At 35.4% G+C, this 21,680-nt stretch overlaps 1 protein-coding gene across 1 annotated transcript in view; it reads right to left on the minus strand.

Moving 5' to 3' along the window:
• Positions 1-5,816: 5,816 nt before the first annotated feature.
• Positions 5,817-21,680, minus strand: part of BTBD9 (BTB domain containing 9) — a 127,500-nt gene continuing 111,636 nt past the window's right edge. Inside the window, 3 exon segments of the mRNA XM_032216811.1 lie at positions 5,817-6,318; positions 6,321-6,336; positions 18,946-19,024. Of these exon segments, the coding sequence (XP_032072702.1) occupies positions 6,170-6,318; positions 6,321-6,336; positions 18,946-19,024 (244 nt within the window). The 3' untranslated portion in view covers positions 5,817-6,169.

A 21,680-nucleotide genomic window follows, 5' to 3' on the forward strand; every position in this document is an offset into this window, starting at 1 on the left:
ATAACTAAATACTGAATTGAAAGAACTGAAGAAAAATCCAGTAAACCTAAACTGCATGATTTAGATATTGTTTCCAAGTTGAATAAGAGATTTAAAAAAAATCTTTCTATGTCCTTATTTACTTTTTCTTGCTACCTGCATCCACTGTTCATTCATCAGAATTATTTAAGAGAAATGTAAAAAGTAACTGCAATTTCTAATGTTGTCTTCTGAGTTGTAAGATGCAGATTCAGATTCGCAGCTGAAACTGGAACATCATGTCGGCTGTGACCATGGGGGCTTTTGCCCAAGTTCGCCTGGTGCACCAATTGCGGCCCTATTTGGATCGGGAGGCGCTTCTAACGGTCACTCATGCCCTTTTCACCTCGAGGCTGGATTATTGTAACGCGCTCTACATGGGGCTACCCTTGAAAAGTGTTCAGAGACTGCAGTTAGTTCAGAATGCGGCAGCGCGGGTGATAGTGGGTGTGCCGAGGTACACCCACATTACACCTATCCTCCGTGAGCTGCACTGGCTGCCTATTGGTCTACGGACTCAATTCAAGGTGTTGGTTATCACCTTTAAAGCCCTACATGGTTTAGGGCCAGGATACCTTCGAGACCGCCTGCTGACACATACCTCCCAGCGACCAGTAAGATCCCATAGATTGGGCCTTCTTTGGGTGCCGTCGGCCATACAATGTCGGCTGGCGGGCCCTCGGAAGAGAGCCTTCTCTTTGGAACCAGCTCCCTCCGGAAATCCGGACCATACTCACTCTGCTGGCCTTCAGGAAAGCTGTAAAAACCTGGCTGTTCCGGCAGGCCTGGGGCTGTTGACCTCACTGTTGAGGTCCGGCCCCGACTAGAATGAATTTATGATGGATGATTTTGTTTTAAATTGTACTATTTTTATGTTTTTTTATATTCTGTTTGTAAGCTGCCCAGAGTCCTTTGGGATTGGGCGGCATATAAAAGTTTTAAATATAAATAAATAAATAAATAAATAAATAAATAAATAAATAAATAAATAAATAAATAAATAAAATAAAATATTGCATGTTCCAATTGTAGAATTATATCTGAAAGTGAAAGAATTCTGTTCTGGCACCGGGGCAATCTTGTTCATTTTATTAAAATTATGTTCCATTAAGAAACACATAGGATGTTCAGCTCCTGTTAATTCTTCCCAATTGATCTACAGCACTATGTATCAACTTCACTAATTTTAAGATATATGAATTTCAGCTCCCAGAAATTACTTTAGTCACCCATTCTACCAAACTTTTCATATTTGTTATCTCCATCCCTTAGATGCTTTAATGGTTTCTGGATTTATTGTATATTTTAGGTATTTCCTTTACAGTTAGTCCTCAGATTGTGACCACTTGTTCAATGACCATTCAAAGTTAGACTGTCCCAGCAGCTCTGGATTGCAATTTGGCACCTGGGCACAGTATGTGCTTACAATGGTTGCAGCATCACACAGTCACATGATCATCTTTTGTGACCTTCCCTGGTTTCCCACAAGCAAGGTCAGTAAGGAATCTGGTAAGGAAAGTTGCTAGTTGCTCTGCATTTACGTATTCCCAAGGAATCCCAGGGATTTTGTATTCCATAACAACATATAGCCCTACTAGCCCATGCACCTGCAAACCCCCCCCCCTCCCTGGTCACCTATGCTCCATAGTGTGCATCATCCAACTCAGTTGATTCATCCATATGTCATAGTACTCACTGGCAGTCATTCGCAACTCACCTGTGGCTCCTATCAACCTGCCTGTAGCCTCCCCACACTTGCTTGGAACTCCTTCCTCTTCCTGTTTAACACCCAGACGATCCTGGGATTATTGCAGCAATGGGGACTGCCATAATTACCATTGCTAACTGATGTGGTCATGCGGCATCTTGCTCTATGACCAAATCATTTAGTGATGGAAATATGGATCCCAATTGCAGTCATAGCCTGAGGACTACATGTGCATTTTTATCATGTTGGCAGATTTAATTTTGTCTAATTTGGGATTGTTTTTCCTAGTTCTTTTATATTGTGGCTGATTTTTTAATTTCCTTTGTTAATTTCATTATTGCTGTTCTTGGCTGGGTTGTCTTTCCCCAGGGAATTGATTCTTGAGGTTGCTACTGATCCACTCACTGCATATTATTCTTTTAAAATATAAAACACAAAATGGCTTCAGCATACTTGTTTTCAGAGCTTAATCCACTCTGGAGTCTGTATATGTGTTTGTTGTTTAGAGTTGGAAGCTTGGGAAAAAGAAATAAGCAGATGCTGCTAAATGTCTACAGCCACGAAGGGGGAAAAAAATCACAATTGTTCAGAATAAAGCAGGCATGCATTTAGTTTTTTCTTCCTTAAATTGCATATTATTAAAACAAATGCTTTTTTTTCTTGTGCTTTGTTGAATAATTTAAGTATGGCTAAACGAGAGAACTGAATAATTTCTGCTCAGCTTAAAAAAATGAATTTTCTTAGCTACTTTTAAAGGCCACTTTTGTTGTGCCACATATTTCTAGAAACTTAAAATACATATTATCTAGATTATTTTCTTATGACATTTTGTTTCAAGAAAATATAGCTCTTCAATCTCTGATAAAGATACCATAGGGATGAAAGTACTATCTGAAACTGAATTTCCAGAAAAATGAACCGTGGCACTTCCATAATTCATTAATTATTCTAATTACATTTCACAGGAGCTTGCACTAATATGAGCTCTTATATAAACAGTTTCACAGATGAACAGGTCTCCATCTGTGAAAAACTCCCTTGCTCAATCACCAAACTGTTAAAAAAATTGTGGAAAGTATTCAAAAAAGCATTTTGAATATGGAAGAAAACATTCCATTATGGATACAGACTTTAAAAGGTTTCCTAGTGTTAAGTGAAAATAGGCAGTAATTGCATTCCCCCCCCCCCATGAAAATGCTGTATATGTAACGGGAGTGGGAGGGTGGGGAAGCCTCTACTCACAGAAGAAATGACTTGTATAACTGAAAATCACAATTGAAAAGGCATATTGATAGGGTAAAAGTATCCATTCTTAAAAGCGTCGATTGGTGTAATTGCAAGCTGCATACATTTTAGCAAGAATTGTGTGCAGTCACTGCTGAGGCTGATATACCTTATTACATCATTCCCTAAAGGGAATGCTTATGTTATGAGGCTATAGAAAATAATTAGAGGATTTGGGAGTCAGTTAAAAGCATCCATAATAATAAAAATCAATACAACTTTTGAGATTTGTTCCTGACATCCTATTTCTGAACTGCAGCAGAAAGATTAAAGATATAGTGTGAGAAGCTTTCTTTCTTTCCTTACTTTTCTGAAAATATGATATTGCCACTTTTCATGGGCGATTTCATAAGATGAATAACTAACACAAAACTTTCTAAAAGTCTCACAAGAATGAGATTCAAGGAAGCCACTGGCTGAATAAAGAAAAACTTAAATTTGAGAATGATGGTGGTGATCAGATAAGGGAGTGCTAGCCGTGAGTATCAGTGTGGAGAAAAACAGATTATAAATCAAATAAATACATTTCAGCTTTGTAGAGTGATTAGGACTATCTTGCAGCCTATCCTTAAGCTCTACCTCTCTCTCTAAATCATACATAAGAAACTTGCGTTGCTTGAGTGAGAAAGCAGTACCTTTTAATAACTATATCTCATATTGTCTTCATAGGAAGGCCCTAGATAAAAATTCTATTAAAGAGGAAAATTTGCAGCTTTAGGACTTTAAATAGATTGGAAACCTCCTTGTTCAGAATCAGTTTGATTGTTGTTAACTATCTATTTCAAACCTATTCACTATATTTAACAAAAGACATTTCTAGGTGACTATTAAAATCAACACTCCCTCCTGGTTTTAGTACTACTAGGGTTCCTTGAAAGACTAGCATAACTTGAGTCTCACAGATATTGATCAATTTTAACAATATATGGTATTTTATCTACATGCATTAACAGGATAAGCATTATTCCTTCCAATAGAAGACATGATTTGTAGTTCAAGATTGAATTGTGGAGTATTTGGTGCTCTCTAAACATGGTAGTTTGATTACAGACATTTAATTTACCCAAGTGGATGACATTAAAGCAGTGGCCCCCAACTTTTTGGGCACCAGGGACTGGTTCCGTGGAGAGATTTTTCTGTGGACAGGAGGTGTGGTTTCATGTGCTGCCTGCATCCCACAAATGGGGCTTTGCTTGATTGCACGGCCTGATTTCTGGCATGCTGCGGTCTGGTGCAGATCCATGGACTGGAGGTTGGGAACCCCTGCATTAAAGGATTCAAATTGATAACGTTACCTAGTTGGATAAGGAAATAGTTGCAAGCAAACAACCAAGCTTAGAAAGCACCAAGAACTCCATTACACCTTCTTTTTGTTTTTGGACAGATACACAACTGCACATTTGAAGATATACTAAAAGGTTTCATTCTCCAGTCTGTATGGATGTCAATCGTTGCTAGGCTGTTCATTCATTAACTAAACACATATGTTGGTATTGTAATTCATACTGCAATTCTTTTTTCCAGATTGGTTTATATAATAGCAGATGAAAAACTTCTTTTTAATTTATTGAACTGCAATAATAATTATGATCTAATTCTTCTCAGTTTTATTATAAACAGCTTTTAGCAGAATGCAAGTACTTACATTTAACTATTGCAAAATTATTTATAGATCACCATATTCAAAACAATTTGCACCAAATTATTTCACACAAATTAAAAAATAATTAACAATAATATTCTCCAGAATCACAAATTTCATTACAAATGCATTTCATTTCCTAACAGGATGAATGGCATTGATGTTCATGTGCAAATGTATAGTTTTTTTATCTCCCCGCTGTGAGAAGAGGCAGAAAAAATAGAGAATGTTACATGTGAACATTTTTAGACTAATCAAAAGCAACAATCTGATTAAAGTACAAAGGATAGCTACTGCTTGAATGCAAATTACTCAAATGCAAATAAAATCCAAACATAAAATTCAATCCATGCATATGACGATTCTATCAAAAGAGTCTCAGAACAATTTCTTTTAAAGTCATATTGGAATATTATTGTGCTTTTTTTAAAACAAATATTTCAGTAAAATATTTATTAGATCTAGCAGATCTGGAGCGCAAAATGTGGAATGACCATTAGATGGCAGAAAACAAATACAGGTAACAACTCATTATTGCCATCTAACAATGACAGCTTTTTGCAGCCCAGACCCGGTAGCCCAAATATAAATTGCTATTAAAGTATTCCCACACATGAAGCTTAGCTGCAATATTTGTAAAAAAAGAAAACATTTTTCAAAAAAAGAAATTTGGAAATATCTATCGATCCCTGCTGCAGGAATTAAAGCACTTTAATATTTTTTAACAGGATCAATATATTTCTCTTCTTGGGTACAAAGTAATCAGGGATAAAAAGTGACAATTTTATACATCATGTCAAATAGTTAAAAATTCCAATATTGTATTCCTGGATTGAATTGTTTTATGTACAATCTCTTTAAGGGTTTTTCTCTGTCAGAGTAATAGAGTAAGATTATTATATGCCCAACTATCAAATAGATCAATCTGTCAAGTGAAGTTACCAGATATACCATGATAAAGAAGGAAATGTTTCATCAGAATACGATGGAAAAAAAACAAGGAAAGAAACGTAGCTGCATAAATATATACACAGTGTGAAAATGGTTTACAATTTACAAAGGATATGGATTAAGAATAAATAAAAGGGTTTCCGTAGGTGTTTTTATAAAAGCATCTCAAAAAGATTCATTTTTATACTTTTACAAGCACATGTAATAATATTTGATATGTCACACAACCTATTTATATAACAAAATGATGTGGTTTTGGCCTTCTTTCTGCTCTATCTGATTTGGTTTGGTTTAAAGAGGTAGGGTACAAATAGGAAACTTGATGAGAAAGATTATTTTCTTCCCCCATACTTCTGATTTTAATCAATGGAAAGTGCAATGTGGTGGCCCAGTTTTGTTGCCAGGCAGCCTTATAAATCGAAGCACCTTTAGCTGCTTGATGCTATGATCCCCTTGAAAAGTTCATTCAGAAAGTGAAGAGGTGCTTGAAGGTTAAAAGTGAAAACTGTTTTTGTGGCACTGAGATTTAAAATGTTCTTCTCCATTCTCATAAAAATCTGCTGCAATTATGGATATGAAACAGATCCTGGGAGAGAATGCACAGAACTGGTGCTTGAAGCTTGAGGTGAGCCGGTTGCCAGGTGCTGTCCACCTGGGCCAGCGTCTTCTTCATTAGTCTCTTCCTTCTGTAGAGTGGTTTTGGATGGGCATTCAAATGTACACAATGGAATACCTGAAAAAAACAACAGAGAAACTTAAATTATTAAAATAAAAGCACAAGCATTGGTAGAGCTAAATGATTTAGCATAAACATGGAACATATAGATAACCAAACAACTTAATTTATTTAATTCTATCTCAATGGACTAAGGGCCACATTCGCTTCCTTCCCTCAACAACAATATGTAATTTAATATATGGTTATGCAGCACATTCAATTTGATGAGAAAAATGTTTCAGGATTTATGAGTATTATATAGCTCTTTAAATAAAATATAATTTTCCCCAGATTATACTACAACTTTTTAGGACAAAGTGCTATATAAGGCACTCCTGCAAACCTTCTCTTCAGAACTGCTGCACAGCCTCAGTATCTAGAAGCATCATCCTGACTTTAACATGATCCATTAGAAAAAGGAAAAGTAGACAAACAAACGAATACAAAACCTGTACAATGCCAGGTTTCCCAACGTGTTAACATAAGGGGGGCATTTCTATCTAGAAATAATCCTTTTTTTCCCTCACAATAAAAATGTACATACAACATATTTGTATGTGTCTACATGTAAGTGTATGAAACTTGTGTCCAAAACAGCATAGGACAAGAGAAATAATAATACATGGAAATAATACAAATTAATTAAACTCAATTGCTGTACAATAAACCAATTCCTTTTTAAAACTAATTTTCCACTACACATTCTAATCATAACCACACACAGAAAATTCACACTGATATACATAAAGCTACAAGCATACAACCGTTCTTGTGCCTACTTTTGGAAACAGAAAACAACAAACCCCAAGATAGTGATAGAATCAGAGGGAAATAACAAAGGAAGGGAACAAAACTGGATGGTTATAAAGCAAGCAAAAGTTATGAAGTGAAGTATATGTTCTATTTGGGCTTTACAAAAAGTGTTAAACGCTCTCTTTCAAGTCCAATCTTCAAAAACACCCACATTTTCCAGCAACAATGTCTGCAGTCATTAATTCGTTTTCAGCAGCATCTTTTTTTCAATTTATATGAGAAATATAAATTGAAATATATTTAATCATTATTTGGGGAAAAAGTAATCTTCCTATCAATATCTCAGGGCTATGTTCCCTAAAAGTGATGAAGCTGACTATAATTTACAAAAGCCTAAGTGTTTAAAAGTGGTCCTCGTTTAATGACCATGTATTTAGCGACTGTTCAAACAACCGTGCCGAACAAGTGGTAGTTACAACCTGTTCTCCAAGTTCTGGCTGTGCAACATGTTTGTGTTCACATGATTACAATCTGAGCACTCAGTGCCTAGCTCACAATTGCAACATCACAGCAAGCTGTGGTCATGTGATGACAAATTCAGATGTTTCATCATGGCTCTTTCCTTTGCTATGCTAATACCAAGAAAACATACAAAGTTGACTGAACTTTACAATTACTCACTTGATCATAAACAATTGGTATTTATTTTTTTCCATCAGATTTTTCCAGATGTGTCTACTTACAATATTTTTCTAATTGCTGATGCACTGTCTTTGTGTTTCATTACCCTAATAAAATTATAGATTTTTAAGTTTTAAAATATTGTTTTAATTTGCTGTATTTTTGCTGTCTCAATTATTTATTTAATTTTGAAGAAAAAATAGATAATTGTGGCCAACATAAATTGCACTCTAATTCATAGTCTAAACTAAATTTCTAAGTATGAATAAATATTGGACTGCAAAAACATAATTCTTATATTTCATAGCTGTGGTTTTATAGCCTATTTATTAAACTGGCAACAACTCTGAGAAAGCTCAACATGATATCAACTCTTTATCTAATAAAGACTTATATTCTTAAAACATTCTTAAAGATCCATCTCATCCTGGGCACCCTTTTTTTGAACTATTACCATCTGGCAGATGGTACAGGATAATAAAAACAAGGACAAATAGGTTGAAAAACAGCTTCCATCTCAGGGCAAAAACCATATTGAATTCTACTGTATAGTGCAATTTTAATGCACTATCAAGTGTTTTCAATTCAATTATATAGAATGTGAAGTATGTGTGTTTATGTTTTATTTTTATAGTTATAATGTACACTGAAGATGAAATTTAATTTCGCTGTACGAGGTCAATGACAATAAAGTAAACTAAAATAACTAAATGTCTGACAGGTCTAAATGTAAGCACTATACTAAAAGAATCCAAAATTGCAAAATTGTTTCTTTCTTAGTAGAGAAGACTCCAACCATGTACATTAACAATGTCATTTATTGAATTCAAGCAGATTTATGAAGCAGAAAGTGATAACTTAGTGATCCCTAATATTATTGGTAAAGTATCTTTGTTACTGCTCTCTTTAAATGTGGAAAATGTTCTCTGAAACAAGAATTGTTCAAAAGAGCAAAACGTAGTATATGAATAAGTATATTTTTTTAAAGTGAAGTATTTTAAAGGTGTAATTTACAGTTGATACAATCACCACGAGCCTATAGCAGACAGATAATTGTATTCCATGGTATAATGATCTTTATCCATATCTGTAAAGTAGCAATTTCTATACTGTGCCACTGAGAGCAGTATCTGCTCTGGTCAAAAGGAGTAGAATTTTGAATGAAAAGAAAAATTAAGTTTGATTTCGAATCAAGTGCAAATATGTTTTAATAAGCAGCATCAAATGTATGCAAAAAACCCTTCAATCTAGAACACTGGAAGGAAAGACATTTAACCAACTTTAATTATTTGACACAGCATGATAGAAACCTGCCCTTTTTTACTTTTGTGCCTACTTTGAAATAAAATAGGTGGTGTTTTGCACATCTGAGCTCTGTAAATTCAGCAATTGGTTGGGGCTTCAGATTCACTGTTTCAGCTTGATCTCATCTGTAAGACTTTAAGACTTTAAATAGATATGTGAAGCACATCTGTTGCCTTTAGCTCACTGAAAAATGGAAAATCCAGTAATTCTCTGATCATGTCACTGAACAAAAGCTTTGAAAATTATCTCTCAGGCTCTTTGTTGGCAACAGCTATATCTTGTAAGAGATAATTTGTCAAAGACTTAAAATATAGTTCTGATTGCTATTTGTTCTATATATTTTTGGAAAAGACAACTGGATAATATGTGCCACTAGAGTGAGATTACAAAGGCTTGAAGAACTGTAGTGCCACCAGTGGTATTAACCAAACTTGAAATTTAGTTAATATCACTTGAATGTGAATGATAAAAAGTGGTTAAAATGCTACCAGTTAAATAAAATTGCTAACTAAGGGGGAAAATATGTAATACACTTTTATGATTAACAGTAAACAATTCTGTCTGTCTGGACTTTTGCTTTAGATTGATGAGGAAAATGGTGAATTTTTTAGAAAAGTTTTTTTCTCCTTTTAAACCACTACAAAAATAGATTAGCTAATAATATCCTATATCTTAACATCTTTCTGCTTATGGTTTAAAATACAAGCAAATCGCTTGTAAAGCACAAGAAGGAATCATTCCAATGACAGTACTTTGTCACCTTCTTCTGTAAAATATTTTTTTAACATTCCTGTTTAATCTGATAGTTAATGCCAATTAATTACACAAAATAACACCAGAAATGAATAAAAATTATCCAAGCAGTTAAAAACACCAGTACATACCTTGACCATGCCTGCCACTTTATTTCTATCTGTGGATTGTAGAAATATTATCTCCAGCCCTCTTTTAATAGTAATAGGAAATATTTATGATTTTAACTGACTGCTATCTCTCTGGAAGAGAGGGCTAAAACAAATAATTGATGTAACATCACCTTTTCAAGCATTAGAATACTTTCTCCTTGTTTTTCCATCTTTGCTGCAGCCAAAAATCCAAGCAGCTTTTTAAGTGTCACTGAACATTGACCAGACATATTTAAGTAATAACTAGCCCCTGTGTCATATAGTCTCTGTATGCTCTACATCACAATCCAGAAGCCTGACCATACATATCAAACCAGTACAACTTTAGACATAATGTTTGGTTGTTCAAAAAGATGTGCAGGCTGAGTAATTGAAGATACTTCTTTAAAGTTCAATAGCAATGGACTGTTCCATTACTCAAGAATATATATCATCATATATGTGACTTGAAGTTGTTTATATTTGATACTAGCTGATAACCCGGCATTGCCCGTGTATTTATTAATAGGGGGGAAAATGTCCAGACCAAACGTAATTTCTAATGTTGGATTTCTCCCCTTATCAGATGGAGCCCCCTTGTGCAGTACTGTGAAGCAGTTACCATGGCAACTCCACTCCGCTGTACAGCAGAAGCCATTGTAAGGCACAACAGACTGTATCTTAACAGAACACAGATCCCAAGGGGTGTTAGGGGTATCTTACCCCCACAGTATTTTTTTCCAGAGTGTAAAACATCTGTGTACCAAGTTTGGTTGCAATTACTCAAGGCAATCCAGAGTTATGCTGGCACAGACACACACACACAGACACACACATACACACAAATATTATTATTTTGGCCTGAAGGGCTGCCTGAATATGCTATTCTTGTTATTCCATCTCTGCTTGGATCCTCATGTTTATTAGAGAAATAGCACAAGGAAAATGTTCCTATTACAGGATGCTCTTGTAACTAAATGTTAACTGGGAAAGCGATGCATATTGTTACTGATTACTTAAATGCTGATACCTTCTTACTGATAAAATGATATAAATATAGAAGAAAAGCAAAGAAAAAGAGAAAGGAAAAAATTCCTACTGTCAAAGTCCTCAAGAGATTGTTCATTTATTTATTTATTTTTTTGTTTAGCTGTTACTTTGCCATGTACTTCCAATGTTCTATTTGTATTTACATTACAGCTCTTTCTTCAATTATTTGAGTGATTTCTCATTTCTAAATGTGTGGATCTGTTGCTTTGAAGACACTTTGCGAAACAGAATTTTCATCTTTTTTAACAACAGCTGCCGCCATTTTTCTAACTATCACAATCTGGGAATTGAATTTCAGTAAATTGATCAATTATCTCAAACCGAGTGCTTTTCATGGGAAAAGCTGCACAATCAATAGTTAAATCTGAAAGTCTAAAAGCTGCTTCAGCACAATTTTAGTATTTAATATATTAGCAATTCCTTTCCAAAATGATCCTGCCCTGGGCAGGTAAATAATAACTTCTCATATAACTAACTAAATAAAATAACAAAATATATTCTAATAAACAGAAACACAACACTAATCACATAAAATAATCAGTTGAAGATATCTATGTCAAACAGATACACTGAATACCAGCAACCCCAAGAAACAATTTTCTCTCTCAGAGGAAATATCAACCCATAAGCTGTATATGTGATATCAGCAAGCGTATTGGAAAATAACACCCATATTAATGCCAAATTAGGTTTATTATCTGAGGTCTTCCAGGAATTTTAGCCCTGAAGTATTTATGGCTTGAAAAGTCATATTCAGTGCTATTTATTTCTCTAATCAATTTAAAAGCCATCCAATTTACTCCTGCAACTCTAGGTAAGGAACAGGTAGTCCTTCAGTTACAGATAGCAATTGGGACCACGACTGCTATCAATGAGCAATGTGGTCCTAAAGCATGTTGTGATGTGACCATAGCAATCCAGGCAGTTCTAGTTGGTGGAGTAACTCCAAACCTCATGGGACGAGAAGTGGGAAGTGTGGAGAGATTCCCTGACAAGCAGCAACAAGGTATGGGGAAAAAACAGGCTGCATGCAAATTGGGGCTGAGGGCTGTTGTGCAAACGCTGCACGCTTCAGAAGGCCGGAGAAGGAAAGTACTGTATACTGGACATGAAAGCACAGGAACAGAACTAGCAATAGCACTTACAGATTTATATACAGCTTCATAGTGCTTTACAGCCCTCTCTAAGTGATTTACAGAGCCAAAATATTTCCCCAACAATCTGGGTCTTCATTTTACTGACCTCAGAAGGATGGAAGGCTGACCTTGAGCCAGTTAGGATTGAAGTGCTGGCAGATAGCAGAATTAGCCTGCTGTACTGCCTTCTAACCACTGTGCCACCAGAAGGCTCTAAGAAGGCCCAGGAAGGAAGGCACTGATGAGTGCATATGTGTGTTAGCATAGGGAGCCCCAGAAAAGGATGGTACCAGTGGGTGTGTGCAAATGTGTAAGTGCACAGAGGCGAGGAGGGAGGATATGGAGGCACAGGAAAGGGAGGTTCTTGGAGGGTATGACTGAGCAAAAGGGGAAAGTGGGCACTGGTGTGTGTGCATGTGCATATGTGTGGGTGCAGGGAGGCCACAGGAGGATACTAGTGGTACATGTCTGTGTGCAAGTGCTGGGAGGCCCAGGAATGAGGATACTGATGGGCATGAGTGAGCAAAGGCGGAAAAAGGACGTGGTGCATACATATGTATGAGCAAGTAAAGGAGAAAGGAAGGCATGGTTGAATGTTCACAGTGTTTGTAACCTGTTTGGTAACTTGGTAACTTCTAACGATCTGCAAACCAGAGAGTAATGGAAGGAAAGCAACGAGAGTTGTCACAGCCCAGGTTCAAGTGCTAGAGAATTGCATCAACTGGTCCAAATGTCAACCCAAGGTCAGAATCAAAGCAAGGAGGACGAGCACAAGAGAACAATTTCAAAGCTGGAGAGTTGTTGCCAATGGAGAGGCAAGAGCTTGGAGGCTATTCTTGATCAGGAGCACTGCCGCCCTCTCATGTCAAGGAGAAACATTTTTAAATCTTCCATTTTGCTTATATATTCAGTCTAGTGCCAATTTCAAAGGTATCCTTAAGTGACAGCAAGGAAAGATATTTAGTTGACAGCAACATATTCCAAACGTCAGACAATGGGGACACATTCTTAATCTAGTTCATCAGTCAAGGTCTATCACCCAAGATAATAAAACTGCTTCAGTCCCATAACTCAGCCTTATGCTAGAATGAAGGGGATATCTATTTCATCCAAAAACTCTGGAGTTGAAAATCACTTATGAATTATGGGACCTGAAATTTTAAAGACTGGAAAGGTCACAGACCATGTAAATCTGTGATATAGTTCTCAACCATTACAAGACTCAGCAGATACTAATCATAAAATAAACAGAGAATATCAGCTTTAGAGTAAATCTTATATAAGAATCTTCTTTGGGACAAACAACATATACAGGAAACTAAATCTGGCACTAATATAAAAACATGTCTCCTGAGTTCTAACTCAGCAATGTGCTAAATTTTTATAAGAAATCTCCCAGGAATAATCAGGAAAAAAGCCTAAGTATGAAAAAAAAACCATGATTGCAGCACTAAGTGAATTTGAGGAATATTAATGAGACAATAATCTTTTACAAGGGAAAAGCTGTGAAAAATTGGAACAAACATTGTAAGATCAACGTAATGAAAGATACAAAATAAATAAGACTGAAACCCAACAGGCCTTTTCAAATATGTGAACATCATCATGTGATGGAGATGGTACAATATGTATGCTTCCCACCCACTCCAGAAATTAATAAAGAAACAATTCTGTTAACTAAATAAAGATATATAGCAGGCAATAGTACCTGCCCCACCTCATTTAGGCTCAGAAGCTAAGCAGGCTTGGAAAACAGCCAAGGAATTCCAGACTTGTACGCTACGATGGGAAATTGAAAAGCATCATAAGAGAAAGCAGTCACAAACCTCCTTTTATTCTTGCCAAGAAAACCCCATTACTTTGTCCAGACAGTCATCAATAGACAAACTCAGCTTGAGGGCATCTTCATTTTTAGTTTGTTCCAAACAAGAATCCAAGATGAAAAAAACATGAGATACTATTATCAAGCGTGACAACAGATTGCATGAGAAAGATAAAGAACAGCTGCATTTTCCAAGCAATTAAGAAATAATAATTATGCAACAACAATATGTATTTAAAGCAAGTGTAGTGTAATGGTTGAGTAAATCAGGTTAAAAACCAAGACCATGAATTGAGTTCTAGTTCTGTCTTAGGCACAAAGCCAGCTGGACCGTTGCCTCTCTCTTCGGCTCCAGGAAACAAGCAATACCAAACCATTTCTGACACGGCTTGCCAAGAAACTGCAGGGACTTGTCCAGGAGTAAAAAATTGACTCAAAGGCACACTTCCCCATAAGGTATTTAAACATCTAAAGACTAAGTTAGAAGATAGAATTGATTGTATTCAATGTTATATACCATCAGTCAACTTCTGCTACTGCCACTGAGTTTGCAGCAAAAGTTGACATGCATATACTGAAGAATCAAAATCAAAATCAGGCTGAGAAAGTGATCCAGAAATCAAAGCATTAATAGCCTAACAAAACCGCACAGTTGCCTTGTATAAAACTGAAAATGCCACAGGAATATGAACAAATATTCCAAAAACATATTTTGGCGGGGGGGAGGGGGAGAAGGCAACATCAAAGAATCTCATTTAATAATCACATTTTTTGTTAGCCTTTGAAGCTGCTTATTAAAAGCAACACACCAGGTGGTAGGCACACTAGTATTAAATAGGCAAGAAAAAATATGAAGAAACAGAAATTTGTTAATAGCTAACAACTAGCACTACTTCACTGAAACTATAAAGTCAATTCATAAATATCAAGAAGTCTATGGAGATTCTCAGTCATCCAGGTCATAGTTGACCCAGAGGTGGTTTTTCAAGAGGCAACCGGACTTTCTTGTTTTTCTTTGAAGATGTTTTGCTTCTCACCCAAGAAGCTTTTTCAGCTCCAACTAGATGGTGGAGAATGGAAGGATTTATTCTACTTGTAGACCATTTATTCTACTTGTAGATCATTTGCATTATTTTAGAGAGTTGTTAAGGCCACTTCAGCTGTCAATGACCAGCTGTCTGCAAGCAGTTTAAATCCTTCCATTCTCCACTATCCAGTCAGAACTGAAGAAGCTTCTTGGATGAGAAGTGAAACGTCTTCACAGAAAAACAAGGAGGTTGCCTCTTAAAAATGCACCTTTAGGATATACCAAGAAGCTTATGTACAATGTCCAATTGCACAGAGAATACAAAGATCAAACGAAGGACCAAAGAAACTGGCTTCCAACTGGTCTTATATAATAAATAGATTTGTGATTTTTAGAATGATCTGATCAAGGTTTTTCAAGGGATTAAGTAACCATCTTTATAACTGAGTTGTATTTTTCAAATACGAATAACACTGAATTGGTATAATGTATCAATTAAATTTAAATTTCCTAAAATATTAAAATGATGTGCATATTAATCCTATATATATATACTCTTGCTCTTCAGACACTTGAGCATATAGTTTTATTTCAGTTTCACTTTTTTATTTGAATCATACGGGGGCTATAGAGTTCTTGGTGTCTGAAGTTATATAAGTGAAAACATGATAGCAAAAAACATGGCATTCCTCAATTATTTTTCAGTATAATTCACATCTTGCCTAGATAATAAGCTGAAAATCTCTGTGCTCTTATTTTAATCAAAAGGATGCAATCTTGGAAATAGAATGCTCCAATTAGCTTAAAAAATAATAAAATATGCAAAAATTAAATATACAAAAGCATACAGATTCCAGTAGCACAATGAACAAGCACTTCTAAGATCTTCTACTACCAAATACAATAAAAACTGAATAGAAGACAGAGAATGTCCTACAGAATACACTTCCCCCAAAACAGCCTAGGATTTCATCTGGAAAAACATATGTATCTGTGTCTTTATCTATAGTTAAGTTGTCTTCTGAGAATAAATATGTAGCTTGAAACCAAAGATAGGGAAGAATATTTGTAGCTCAGGGTTGAACTGTTGTTTTCAAAATATATTGTCAAACATTCCTCAGGGCATATATCTCTTTGGGATCTTAAATGCTTATATTCATTTTTAACTTTCTATTGGGCAAAGAATACCTTTCTTTTTAGTAAAACACAATTCTGTTTTTGATTGAAACAAAAAAAATCATGTGCAAGATTATAAAGTTAAAGTTAATTTAGCATAACAGGGCAACCACACAATCAATTCACTGCTAAAAAAAGGCTTGTAAAATAATTGCTTGAAAGATTTATCTGAAACATCAGCAAGTAAGAAGGAATCAAGTTATCCATTTCAGATAGATGAGTTTCTTTTGAATCTTTATATATTTTCTTACCAAATATTTACCGTTTTGATTTATTTTTTGTACAGGCATATATTTTTATATACATTTCTTATCAAATATATACCTGCATACTCCCCAAAAGCCAGCTTATGATGGTTTAGGACTGCAGTACCCAACTTTCCAGCTTAGCCTCCCAGCCCAGTATGGCAGGGGGGCATGTGAGTGGTAGACACACATACATGCACCGTCTACTTGTGCGAATTGAGCTCCACGTTTGAGTAGGTGCTTGCGCTTATGTGCGAAGCTCCATTTGTGTGAGCAGAGGGCACCTGAGCAGTGGGTGCTCGTGTGCAAAGCTCCATTCATGCAAATGGAGCTTCACATGTGAGCGTTCTTCACTCACATGAATGAGACTTCATGTGTGCATACTTGCCCATCTTTCCTGAAGCCAGGTTTCGAACAGGCCACAGCCCGAGGGTTGGGGACCCCTGGTTTAGGATACAACAATATGTGTACTACTAAAGCTCTCTTTCCTGTAACTTTAACTGAGCGAAATAGTGCACCATTGGACTTTTTTTTTTCTAACCAAGGTACCTAAAGGAGTTAACATAGAATGCATTCAAAATTTGGATTCCTCATGGTATGGTATAATCAACTCATTATAAAAAACTAAATCAAGTATATATGCTATTTGGGTGTCCGTGTATGTATGTACACATTTTGACAGGACTAATGAACTCATGATGGTCATGAAATTGAGAACCAATTAATGGTTAAGGCACAAGGCTAGAAACCAGGAGATGTGAGTTCTAGTCCCACTTTGGACATGAAAAAATGACTGGATGACCTTGGACCAATCACTCTCTCTCTCAACCCAGCCTACCTCACAGATGGTTGTTGTGGGGAAAATAGGAGGATGAAGAATATTATGTATGTTCATCACCTTGAACAATCAATGTAGAATAAAAAATTAATTAATTAAAATAGCCACAGAATCCTGATACAATTCTACACGACTGGTTTTGGCATGGATGTTGAAATCACCAAGCAATGGCAGCCTGGAGGAATCTCAGTCCCAAATCCAATACCAACTCCTCATTGCTGGGTAGGGACACCAAGAGACCTGGACAATGCATAATTGTTACACTGAACAATTTGTGTCTTTAGAATAAAATGTTATCTCCTTCCACTTATGTGCAAATACATTTTCTAATAATATCCTCAAGTAATTTTACAGATGTTACTTTTAATTCTATTTTATTATTATTCATTTAACTCCCCCCCTTCTACTGATGTCTAAATAAATAAACAGCTAAGTTTTTCAATTTATCCATTTAGATTATTTCTATTCTTAATCATTTCACTAATTATTCTGCTTTGTTATATTAAAAATGGACAGGAGGGGGGAAATAGTTCCAGGTTTACTTATTATTCTGAACTATATTCCCCTCTAAACCACTCTATGAAAAGTCAACACCTGGACCACCATCTTCAGCACTCCTGCTCCACAACTCCTTTTCATAGCATCCCAGCTGTCCTATTGTTCTGTTCATTTGCCCAACTTTTCTTCTCTCTTTCAGGGGTTGGAAACTGCTTGAGGTCATTTTACACCATTTGTTCTGTGTTCAGAACTTCCTAGTTCTGATATCTTCTTCTGCTCCACTTTATTCTTTCTTTCAGCATCTTCAATTATCCTGTTTTCTTGGTAGACAATATTCTCTAGCATATCAAGAAAGCAGCTCCCACCCCCACCTCAATCTGCCTGCCAAACCTGCCCCCTTTTAAGCCCTTCACAAAGAGGACATAAATATCACCTGCAAATGTTCTAGTGCAGCTAGGATAGCTCCAGATATCCTAGTATGCTTGTGGCAGCAGACAAAAGAAAAACAAAATCTAATTTTCAAGCTCTGAAGAACTCCCAAAATAATTTCAGCCATTGCAGCTTTTCTGTCTGCAAACACTTGATATGCCAACAAAATCTCTGATCTACTGTAGTCACCCAATTGCAGTTACTCATATTCAGATCCTTTCATCTTTCTGACTTGATCCTGGGAAGATGAATGGAATCCTTGGCAACACTTAAAATAAAGAGAATAGGTTGTTTCCTATTAAATTAGATTATCACTAGATAGATGATCAATTTACTGTAACTTTAATAGTAAATTATTTCTCCTAGAGATTTTCTATACTCAATTTGCAAATATTCAAATTCAAATTACACAGGTGATGCATCACTTTTGCGATATTTCATGTCAATGCTCTCAGAAACCACATAGACAAATTTTATCCCCAACAATCCATCTCTAAACCAGTGCTTCTTGGCTTTTTAAGCTTTTTTCAATAACTTTAAGTAGTGTTATGTATATGTATATACATTCAATGATTTTGTATATATCCATACACTTGCAGGAAACATTTTCAATCCCCAATGCATTCTGTATCTTTACATTAAAAGAAGTATTTTTCCTCTTCACTAGATTCTTTAAACAGAGAAAAGTTAATACTTGTATAATCTTGAGTAAGGATAATTGGGTGACATGTTTTATAACTCAGTGTTCAGCATGCCACAGAATTTAATCTATTACATTACCTCATTAGCTGTGTTGTGAGTGCCAACAATTCTGATAAAAGATGCTGGTTGTCTATCAAAACTTACAAGTTGCCAGGATCTGCACAAGAAATAAAAGGGATACAGAAAATTAAAATAATTGCACACTTGTTTTTTTAATAAAAGTTAAATAATTTTTTCTATAGTAATCCAACATATTCTTGCATTACTTTGCACACTTATTTTTATCTGTTCAATGTTAGCATTACCTTTCTCGGGAAGACAAACAGCTATATAATAAATAAAAGCAGAAAAGCAGATCAACTCAAGTCAGAAGTATAGAACACAAAATTTGAAAGAGCAATGCACTTGTGCTCAGGTAAGTGTATATTAGTCTACTATATTTTTGGGGAAAAAATATGAGAACAATGTAAAAGAAGTAGTGAAACATTTAAGCAAAACTGAATCACTTCGAGCATATGGCATTGGTCTTTATCTAATGTCAGGTTTCACAAGTGGAAGCAAGTGAAATGCTGGCAGTCACCACATTCTGTTGGTGCTAGTTTCACTTTTAAACAAAATAAAGGAATAACTCAATGAAAGAAGAACAAGAATTTCTATGGTTCTAATGCTCTGAAGAGGTAGGAAGTACAAATGTTCTTATTCCACATAGAAGTACCTTTTCTTGTAACTGTTATAAATGGAAGAAATCAGATTTCTTCAACTGAGTCTAGTTATTCTGGAGATAAATATGGATCAATAATAAGCAGAATCTATGTTATGTAGTATTAAAAAAAGAACCTAGCTTTTTAAAACCTAAGGTTTCAAACAGAAATGATAATTATGACAAAAGGTGGGGTTATGTTATTCCTGTGGGCCTCAAAGCTAGGACTTTCCAGATTCCTCCTCTTCTGCTATTTTAGAAAAGAACTGTGATTTTTCTTAGCTTAAATTACAATTCTGTGTGTTCTCCACACCAAACTACAACTGGGTTTGTGCATCACATTAAATCGAAACCAACTGTGTTTACTGTTTAGCATAATATGTGAATTTTATTAACCAAAAGGATATAATTACTCATATTGAAGGAATCAGCAATGTGGAACCTGCAGTACCTCAAGGACCTAACATAATGATTTTTAAATTGTTGCAGTCTAACACAATGTTATTTTCTTTTATGGTGCTCGAAAAGGCTCATGACCATGCCTTTACCCAAATATAATTTTGGCACGTCTTTCTTTTCTCAAGAAGGAAAGGGAAAGAAGATTTGAATATTTCCTTATAAACAGTAGACATTATTACATTGGATTAATATATAATCAGATTATCTTTTCTCCTGAAATCAATTTGAAGATAACATTACAAACTTTATGCATAATAGAGCCTAACATAATTAAAGAAATGATAATAAGGCAGCTAAAGCAAGTTGATGAACTTTTGAAGGAGGTTATCATTTGGATAGCATTGTATTAAAAATACTTACATTCTACTAAAAAGCAAAAGGAAAGGAAAGAAAAACACAGAAAGAACTGCAACGCTGTTCATTACAGTTATAGTCAAGACTTGAGCTGGAATATTGTACAGTATAGCAAATAGCTGTAAGAAAGTTGATCTGATCTAGGTAAACTTTTTATGACATTTTCATATACTTATTCTTTTAATTTCATTGGGTTTCAGAACTATAATGAAGCAGAAAAATAATTCCACTTTTATAAATTCAGGACATCAACGTCACCAGGGAGAAATTTAATATCTTAATAAGCCCCCCCTTAGTTGCTCTCCTCTATGCAAAAATCACATGAATACAGTCCAGTAACAGTTGTACCTTTCTAATGCCATCTAGATTAGTTCTAACATAACTTTGCTAGTGTTGGTTTATTTTAGCAGACTTGCTAGAAAAGCATCTAGTTGGATAGAAAAGGCTCAGGGACATTGGATGCTATCATGCACAGAGCAAACATGTAAATTAGTGATGTCACACTAATTTGAATACATCTACTCTAATATATGAATAAATTAATTTCAATTTCCTGAATATGCCACATTTTTTCTGGTGCCTTAAGTCAGCATTGATTCCTGCTGACTGCTGGTCTACTACTTGCAGTTTTCTTTGGAAGCTTTTCAGAAAAGGTTTGCCACTGCTTGCATCCCAGAGGTGAGAGAAAATGACTGACCCAAGGTCTCAAATCTGGCTAAACTGGGACTAGAACTCATAATCTCTCTGTTTCTAGCCTGATGTCCAGATGTGTTACCAAACTGGCTTGCATTATCATTGTTTTTTGGTCTCTGATTTTTTTCTTTGCATAAGAAACTACAAAATCAGCTATAGCCAGAGCCCAATTTTTAAAAACCAGGCTTTTTGATATGCCATCTACTACAAAACTATTTCTCTTTAATTGAAATCTGTGCTTATTACAAAAAAACAAAAACAAACAAACAAAAAAAAAACAAAGGAGGGGAATGACTTATGTAGATATTTGTAGACAAGAAGAGAGTTATGCCCTTTTAGAAACCTATAATATCATTTTGAAGATTAAAGAGAAGATGAAGTGCCTTAGCAAATACTAGAGTACAGTAGAACAGAATCAATTTGCACAAGAAAACTGCATATACAGCCGTTGGCATTATGCCCATCTAATTGGATACCACAAGAATTACGGCTCCTAAAATGCCAAAGTTCAAAGATGTACTTCTTATAAAAAACACTCAGAGGGACACAGAAGCTTATCTAAATTCTAACTGAGCCTTTTCTATCTCTCGTAGGTAGTAAGAGCCAT

The sequence above is a fragment of the Thamnophis elegans genome, chromosome 4 (genome assembly GCF_009769535.1).
Source record: "Thamnophis elegans isolate rThaEle1 chromosome 4, rThaEle1.pri, whole genome shotgun sequence".
In the NCBI taxonomy this organism is placed as follows: Eukaryota; Metazoa; Chordata; class Lepidosauria; order Squamata; family Colubridae; genus Thamnophis; species Thamnophis elegans.